Consider the following 9,285-nt stretch of genomic DNA (forward strand, 5'->3'; position numbering starts at 1 on the left):
TTTGCTGCCCCCCTGCTGGCACCCCTCTAAGTCAGCACCTGGGGCAGGTGCCACACTCACCCCTCTCCAGGTACACCTGCCCATGCAATCGTTTCCACCACAGAGCATATCTAACTATATTAAGTACTTCTGAGCACACTAAGAGGCCAAATGAGTGATGCAGGAATGTCTGTGGGGTGGATCAGGTCCTGGGGCCTAGCACTGCCCCCTCCCATCTCCCACATGCTGGGATTGGGTTCCAGGAGTCCAGCACTAGCCCTCCTGCTGGGAATAGGTCACAGAGGTCCAGCACCATCCCCTCATTCCAAGTTTGGATCCTAGGGACCCAGCGCCCCCCACGCTCTCAATAACCTGGCATTGCCCCCTCCTGTTCCAGCCAAGTGAGATCGGGCCCTGGGGCCCAGCATTGGCCCTAGATGTTGGGATCAGGCACTGGATTCAGAATGCAAGGCTTAGGGCTCCCCAGGGACCCAGAGATTTGGCAGCAGGGGAACAATGCCACAGCTCCCCCACCACCAAATTTCCAGACCCATGGAAAATCCCATTGGCTAGATGGCATGGTGCTGTGGGCTGGCACACCCTAAACTAAACTAAAAATGCTAAAGTATACTAGTAAGTAGTTTTTAAACACTAGCAGTAATTTTTGTACATTGTGGTTGCATCTACCTGTACTATTAGCACAGAACAATAAACTCTGGCACATATTACACCAGGCCTTATTGCTCTCAGGCACTGCATCTTTACACGCGCCCAGGACCACAGCATGTTGAACTGGGTCAGCACAGCCCCAGCTAGCAGGAGGCCCCAAGGGTCAGCCTGCCAGCCTGGGGCTGCTCCAACCCAGCTCAATAAGGGTGCTCAAGTGTCAGGGGCAAGGGTTCAGTGCAGGGGCTGCCTTCTGAGTAACCACAACCAGCCTCATCAGCATATACCCATGTATTGCAGCACACTAAAGAACACCAGCAGAGTTAATTAGTTAGCTGTGGCCTAAGAGGGCTGCACATATAAACGTGAGACTACTGAAAAGCTTGGTTCAGAGCTGCACCTCCCATGGCAAAAATCTGAGGGGCAGGCACCATTTTCAAACCTGTCTGTTTGCCTCCAAGACTTTGTATGGGCTCATTATGCAGATACTGAATTCAGGTCCATTTTTTGGCTCCGTGGATTTGATTCCAGTCTCATACCTATTTCAAAATTAGCAATATGAGAATAATTCAGTTAGAGGTGAATATAACAATAAAACTGACACTGACAATAAAACTAATACACATTTGATGAATCAGCATCCCCCATTCCTGGGGGATGCCAGATAACAGAGCTTTTACTGTAAAATATAATTAGGAAGGTATAAGTGCCCAATTTAGGTGCATGATTGTTGTTATATACCTGTTAAGTGGATGAACAGCCTCACACATGAAAATAGCTTTATCACTGCTAAAATATGGCTCAATCACTTTACATTTTGAAGTTTTGACTTTTTTTTTTTTTTTAAATGTTGCTGAATTATAGCCTTCCACTATTAGAGATTTCCTCACAAAATGATGCGGTGAAAATACAGAAAAGTTATAAAAGCTTTTATATATTTTTCCCGGTCTTTTTTAAGGTTCCCTAGCCTGCTAAGATTCCTTTCTCCACATTATCGCCAAGAAACCCAGCTAAATAATAACAACATTTTGAAGCCCTCCCCCACAACCAATTTCAACTCATTTTATTTAATTAAAAACAATATTGAACCACATTCAGATTCACTTTTCACTGGAATGTGAGTTAACAGTGTCTGAAAGAAGAACAAATGGCTGCTAAAATAGCTCTTTGACATTAAGTGAGAAAGCAAGTACTTAAAAAGGTAACTTTCTCCTTTAGCTTTTCCTTCTCTGCCTTCTCCAGCTGCCCATTTTAATATTATTTCACTCTCATAGCATAGTAGGACACCCAGACAAACAAAAAACCCACAACAATTCTTTACTAATCTTTTTTTTCCATTAGTATTTTTTTTGAAACAATGAAAAATCTTTGTGCCTATAAAGTGTATGTGAATCAGTGCAGTATTATTAAACTGTAAAAGTATGGGAATTGAATATGGGTCTTCATTCAAAATGGCCAACCAGCCAATAAGATTGGAGGAGACCAAACAATCAGTATCCACAATCATATTAGAATGACTCCAGTCCGTCAACATAGAGATTTCATCTCATGACTAAAGGCTACTGCATTTGACTTGTATTCAGTAATCATGAAGAATAACTAAGGCCTTGACTGCACTAGCTACAAGACTGCAGCCTAAATGTGTGATTATTATTTGATACAGACAGTTGCTTACTTTTATCAGGTTATTACAGCTAACAAGGAATTAAATCAATAACAGCATAAGCACATGTGCATTTTTAATAGTACACACACAAAATAGGATCTACACTTATTTACATTTGTAAAATTCTTTCAGTACAAAACATTTGCCTTTGCTTTTATCATTTCTAGCAGTCATAACTATACATTTTAATATAGTTTTAATTAAGACTCTTTGGTAAAATAAAGCAGATCGATTTGGTAGGATGATATATACGTTTACATGTGGATTGTTTTTGCCATAATTAAAAGATATTTAATTTGACAGGGGAAGAGGGTAGAAGAGTTAGATTTCATTTACACATTTAGCACATTCCCAATACTTTCTCATGTCTGTCCAAAAATATTTCAGAATGATGTTGCCACTTCCGAAGCATTTAAGGGCAAAATGTTCTGTGAAGGGCTATTCAATCCTTCGTACTGTCCAGAAAGCATAGATGACAAGTTACCACTTCGTACTTGTTCACAAACACTCTGCAGCCTTTCAGTTTTAGAGATACTGACTGGATAATAACATTCCTTCAGTTCTGGGTGCTGTGAAAGAAAGCTAGGCTTCTGGAGATGAGGAATGGACTGATAAAGGGGTGTTGAAAAATGTTTAATCATATAACCATTTCTGTTATGTGAAGGAAGTATTTTGCTTTCCTGGACCTGGTAGGTATAAGAACTACAGTATTCTTCTGCATCCTTGCAAGCCCTTCCACCTTCACAGGCAACAATACCTGGAAGAAAAAGCAAAGTTTGGTAGTCAGACATTTTTCTGTAATACAATGACCTACTTCTCTTAGAGGAAGTTATATGGCAAAAATTGTCTTATCAATGATTAAATATGCATATATTTCTGTGCAGGAATGATAATTACTACTGATGGGAATCAATGAACAACAAGATTTATCACAGGGTTTTAATAAAAGAAATTGTCATACCATACACACAGGATTCAGACACTTAGTAATTTAATTTTAAGATCTACCTTTTTTTTTTCTTCCCAATGCCCAGGAGCACAACAGACAGACAGAGGGCCAAAAAAAATGCATAAGCGACCCTTTGTCTTGTTAGATCTCTGAGTTTCAGGATGTTTGGCTTCAGATAGATTAGACAGCTAGAAAATGCTGAGCACCTGCTATCAGGTTCCTACCATGCAAATCCCCACAAAAGACAAAAATAAAACAAAACAAAGTCCCCAGAAGCTCCCAAAGCACCAGTTACTTAAAAAAATAAAATAAAAAATAAAATAAAAAGTTTAGGCTAGAATAGGCTAGTTGACTTGTCAGTCATTTCACACCTGTTTAATTCCACTGCTCCATTAACTCCTTATTGCAAAGCTTCTGTATTATAGGTTTTGTATTCATTTTAAACGCTTCTGGAGAGAGCGCTACCATTTAACTGTCTTTTTCCAAGTGGTGCAAGGAGGAGTCCTGATGTTAAATTTACACTTACCAAGTTGCTTCTCCGTGATCTGTGAAGGGGTCTTCTTCAGCCCCTCTCCACTGATGTCAGAATCACTATCATTAAATTCACTGTCTCCCTTCCCACTGTCCTTCACACTAAACTGATCTGGAGTTGAATGAGCGCTAAAAACAAAAGGCAAATCATTACTGTACTTTCTTTTCCATGCATTGTACCTATATGAAATACTGTAAACTGCAAAAAGGAAACATCAGAAAATGTTAAAATTTACCTTAAACTTGAAGCAGATAAACCCTCCTGCCGAGCACATGAAGAATGAGAAGAAATAAGGACTTGACCCTGACAAGAGAGGAAAATATCTGTTAGTCAACACAGAAGCAACCCAATTAATTCAGGTGGATTTAGTATTTAAAAACAACTGGATGAGATGATCTGAATAAACTGGAAAATAGAAATAAGTGAAAGTCAAGAGCGCATACCAATGGAGCATGTTTGTGCAGGGGCGCGCACTTCCCACGGGACAAATAGCAGTGGCCTAAATAAAAGTCCCCAGGCACGCCATTTGTTCCCAGGCACACCCCTACATGCATGCTCCGGCACGCAGCAAAAAAGTTACCAAGCTAGGGCAGAGGAGGCTGAGGCCTGCTGGCCTCAACAGCCTTACCTCTGGGGGCCTCCTGGGGCAGCAATAGTGCCAAGCCAGCTGCTCAGAGCCTGGCCAACAGCCACAGCATAGCTCTGACCCGCCAGGCTCCCTTTCTGGGTGACACATGCTGCTGCCATGTGCACCACAACACCTTTGCCAGTGGTGGTATTTTGTGACAAGGATCTTCTGGTGTTAACAAAAAATAACCTACCACGCTGCAAAATGAGCAGTGCAACAAATGGGTGCACATACATCACATATAGTTTGGGGTGCCTCAACCTGCTTTGAGGTGCCCTAAAACACATGTGCGTGCTCATTGGGACATGCCCTAATAGTGTTGCCACATAGGCTAATACAAAGATACGTAGCTCTAGTTTAAAACACTTTTTATCCATACAGCTTAAAACACCACACAGAAATAAGTGAAAAAATTATGCCCATTTCTCAGATAGAAAAACCAAGTTGGTGGTGCACAAGTTAGTGACCAAGTGAAAAGAGAATCCAGCTCTCTGGACTCTCAGGTCAGCATGCTATCTGTTAGCTCACTACACCTACCAACACACATCTTTTTTTCTGACCAAAGGAAGTGCCCAAATTCATTAGCTCTGCACAAGTGACCTCAGTGAGCAAGAGACTCTAGGACGGGTAACCCAATGACTGTATTGCACAGGTGCTCAGAGGGAGGTAGGCTTACCTGGGAGTCAATGAGCCTTTTCCTCTCCTGGGTGGAATGACAGAAGGACTCACGGCTGCCATCCTCCCAGCCGGGATCATCAGAGAGGTGCTCAACCCTGGGGCTGACAGCAAGTTGGCAGAAGTCCATCTGGTGGCCTGCGCAGGGGCTCCCTGCCAGGGGGTCCGGACCTTTTAGCCGCCTGCCCTCCAGGTCTCTCATTTGCTCTCGGGGCCTCCCTTTGCAGCCACTCACACCCTTCCCACAGGTGGAGACTACGCCAATGATCGCAGCCAGCAGCAGGCAGCAGCCACCAGCCAGCACCACAATGAAGACCATGGAGGGGTCCAAACCAGGTTGCAGGGACTGCTCCTTTGCCAGGAGCTGTGGCACCACAATCTCCACTCTGGAAGGCAGCACATCGGTGGGGACGAGTTGGAGGGTGGCGGTGCAGGATAGGGTTGGCCACCCGCCATCCTGCACCATAATGACGAGTGGGAGTGCTGCCTGCACCTCTCCACCCCACAGCCTGCGGCGCAGCCACAGCACCCCAGTGTGCTCATGCAGTGCAAAGAGGTCATGGGCACCAGCCACAATGGAGTAGGATAGCTCTGCATTGGGTCCCTCATCCGCATCCTGGGCAGCAATATGGGCAAGCAGAAAGCCTGGTGGGGCGTGGCACGGCAGAGGCAGCTCAGCAGAGCTGTTAACCAGTGGCGGGGTCACGATCGATGGAGCATGGTCGTTACCATCCAGCACGTGAACGTGCACGTGGCTCTGGCTGCACTGTGGGGGGGTGCCCGCATCGCAGGCTTCCACCTCCAGCTCCAGCACCTGCAGCACCTCGTAGTCCAAAGTGCAGAGGGCCCGCAAGACACCGGTGGTGGGGTCAAGAGAGACATAAGTGGAGATGGGGGCACCGGCAACCTGGTCCTCGAGCAGGCGGTAGGTGACCTTGCCGTTAGGGCCCAGGTCCGGGTCGCGGGCCAGCACAGTGGCAAGGTAGGCGCCGGGGGGGTTGTTTTCAGGCACGGCCACACGGCCAAGGGGCGGCGGGGCGAAGAGCGGCGCGTTGTCGTTCTCGTCGCGCAGGCGCACGGTGTAGGGCCGCACGGTGCGGAAGGGCGGTGTGCCCAGGTCTTCAGCCACCAGCGTGAGGTTGTACTCGGGCAGGCGCTCGCGGTCCAGCGCAGCCGCCGTCACCAGCACGTAGCTGTCGCCGTAGGCGCGCCGCAGCGCAAAGTGCTCGTGGCCATGCAGCGTGCAGCGCACCTGCCCGTTGGCGCCCGAGTCGCGGTCCCAGGTGCTGACCAGTGCCACGAAGCTGTCGCGCGGGGCCGCCTCGCTCACGTACAGCACGCCAGGGCCCGGGCCGGGCTCGGGGCTGCTGCCAGCGCCCAGGCTGGGCCCCGGGGGGCCCGCGGCGCCCAGCCCCAGGGGGCTGAGGCGGATGCCGGGCGCGTTGTCGTTGACGTCGGTCAGGCGCACCAGCACGGTGCAGGTGGCAGCCAGCGGGCTGGCGCCCCGGTCACGCGCCTCCACGTCCAGCTCGTAGGCGCGCTGGCGTTCGTAGTCCAGCGGCGCGGCCAGCGTGAGGCGGCCTGAGCGTGGGTCCAGGCGGAAGAGGCGCCGCGCCTCGGGCGCCGCGCGGCTGCCGAAGCCGTAGACCACCTCGCCGTTGGCGCCCTCGTCGGGGTCGGCCGCGCTCAGCGCCAGCACCGGCGCGCCCGGCGCCGCGTCCTCGCGCAGCTCCACGGCCACGGCGGCCTGCGCGAAGGCCGGGCTGTTGTCGTTGGCGTCCAGCACCCGCACGCGCACCGCGGCCGTGCCCGAGCGCGCGGGGCTGCCGCCGTCGGCCGCCACCAGCTCCAGCGCGTGCGCCGCCTGCGCCTCGCGGTCCAGCGCGCGCAGCAGCACCAGGGCGGCGCCGCGCCCGCCGTCCGCGCGCGCCTGCGCCTCCACCTCCACGCCGAAGTGCGCGTTGGGCGAGAGCTGGAAGCGCTGCACGCCGTTGGCGCCCACGTCCTCGTCCACGGGCAGCGCCAGCGGCAGGCGCGTGCCGGGCGCCGCGCTCTCCGACACCTCCAGCGCCAGCGGCTGCGGCTGCGGGAAGCGCGGCGCGTGGTCGTTCACGTCGCGCACCTCCAGCTCCACGTGCAGCAGGCGGCAGCGCGGCGCCCCCGCCCCGGCCCCGCAGCCCAGCACGTCCAGGGGCAGCAGGCAGCGCGGCGCCCGCCCGCACAGCCGCTCGCGGTCCAGCCCGGCCTCGCCCACGCTCAGCTGCCCGTCCGCCTCGCGTAGCCGCACCAGCGACCCGTTGTGGCCGCGCCCGCCCTCGCCCCCCGCGCCCGCGGGCTGCACCAGGCGGAAGCGTAGCGCCTCGCCCGGCGCTGCCAGCCCGGCCAGCTCGGCGCCCAGCGCGCCCAGCACCGTGCCCGGCGGCGCCTCCTCGTCCGTGCTCAGGCGCACGGTGCGGGGCGCGCCGCGCGGCAGCGCCGCCAGCAGCAGGAGCAGGCAGCACAGCTCCGCTGGGCGCAGCGCGGGAGCCATGGCAGCGCCCAGACCCCCGTCGGCGCCCCGCGTTTATGGAGCCCGCGATATGCAAATTAACCGCTCCCCGAGCGCCAATCCGGGGGCAGCCCGCTCGCGCCGTCCACTCAGCACTCGGTTCCCGCTGCCCCCCCTGCCTCACTCGGCCTCCGGCGGGGCGTGGGGAGCGGGGAGCGAGCCCTCCGCTCAGGGGTGCTGTGGGCCCGGGAGCGTCCAGTTAAGAGGTCAGGAGCAAGGCTTTCTTGGGGTGGTGCCTTTTGCCCGCCCACCAGCGAGTCTCACCCTGCGTGCTGCAGCACCCCGGGGTGCCTTGAGGGCCTTTCAAGGGTGTCACCCCATGTGAGTACTGATAGGCATGCCCTTGTGGTCCCCCAGAGATTTCGTGCAGGAATCCGTAGGGGGCTTTGGGAGTTCCTTGCAGCAGGAGACCCACTGGATTCTGTTTCTGCAAGCCAAAAAAGAGCAATGAATAAGAGCTGGCATTTTCCAAGCAGGTCCTCCAGTCTCCAAAGCTTGAGAACCACTGGCATTGACAACCTCTGCCCCCAGGCTGCAGTCCCTCCCTTCAGTATGGGGATTTTGCTCTTTCTCTAGGTGGGGAAGTCATCAGTGGGTCTAGAGATGACTGTTGAGGCCAATCTGAGAGCCACATGGATATATAAATAATACAGCAGACAAAGCTTATGTACATACAGTATTTATATGGAGGTATATAATACACACACAAATATATATGAGGCATATGTCATATGTATTATTAAATGATCCCCCATTTGTATTGTGAATATATATATGTTGCATATAAATGCAATGTATATATTTATAGATATACATATAAATACAGTATGTATAGACAGGGTGGCAGGGTAGCTGTCACGTGGTGAACTCCTCAGATTGGCTTTTTCTCTTCTGTTCTGGATCCTCCATGCAAATCCTTTCCAAAGTCTGTAGTCTGGCTGGAAAAGATTTCTTCCCTGTGCAAAAGCTGAGCCAAACTGGTGCAAACTACTCTTCCAAGGACCCATAGTTAAGCCATTGTTTCAAAGTACACTGTCACAGCAGCTATGATTCTGGGCAATTTGCATGCAGGTCAAAGTGTGCGTGTGGTACTGTGTCCCTAAGCAATCCTTCTTGCCTCTCTCTGTACTTCAACAAATGCACTCTGGCACAGAGCTCGAAGGAAGAAGGATCCTGGTCTCATACAACAGTCATGATCCCATATTAGTGGGGTCTGCTCTAGCTATGGCTGTCTAGAGAGGCAACACTGTTAGCCATCAAGATAAGCAATACATAGCATGAGTTATCACTGCCCTTTTCTTCTACCTTTTCGTTACGCTACATCAATGAATCCCTTGGGATTAATCCTGCAGGGGAGAAGGCAGGAGTCCAGGGCCAGACATAGGCGTGGGCAAACTGGGCAGCCACCTGGGGCCCAGACAGAAAGGGAGCCCCAAAATGGTAATTTTTAAATTATTATTATCATTATCTCTGGTGAAAGGGGGCCTGATACTAAAAGTTCACCCAGGGCCACCAGGAGTCTAGGTACAGTGCTGCGGGAGTCCCACCAGCTCTGTAACAATATTCCCCTGAAGCTGGCATAGGAGTGGGTGAGAAGAGGTCTGGGGTGTTGGGTGTATGATTCATTTTGCTTGCTTCTGCA

The 9,285-nt window shown here is 51.4% G+C and overlaps 1 protein-coding gene across 1 annotated transcript; it reads right to left on the bottom strand.

Moving 5' to 3' along the window:
* Positions 1-1,673: 1,673 nt before the first annotated feature.
* LOC149874943 (protocadherin-8-like) lies at positions 1,674-7,637 on the bottom strand. Its single transcript, XM_090024745.1, has 4 exons — positions 5,097-7,637; positions 4,028-4,095; positions 3,787-3,920; positions 1,674-3,068 (listed from the first exon to the last, which is right to left on the bottom strand). The coding sequence occupies exons 1-4, from the start codon at positions 7,623-7,625 to the stop codon at positions 2,695-2,697; spliced, it is 3,105 nt and encodes a 1,034-aa protein (XP_089880871.1). The 5' UTR covers positions 7,626-7,637; the 3' UTR covers positions 1,674-2,694.
* Between the last annotated feature and the right edge of the window lie 1,648 nt (positions 7,638-9,285).

Source organism: Crocodylus siamensis, chromosome 1 (assembly GCF_052110815.1).
Source record: "Crocodylus siamensis isolate JL-2025a chromosome 1, ASM5211081v1, whole genome shotgun sequence".
In the NCBI taxonomy this organism is placed as follows: Eukaryota; Metazoa; Chordata; order Crocodylia; family Crocodylidae; genus Crocodylus; species Crocodylus siamensis.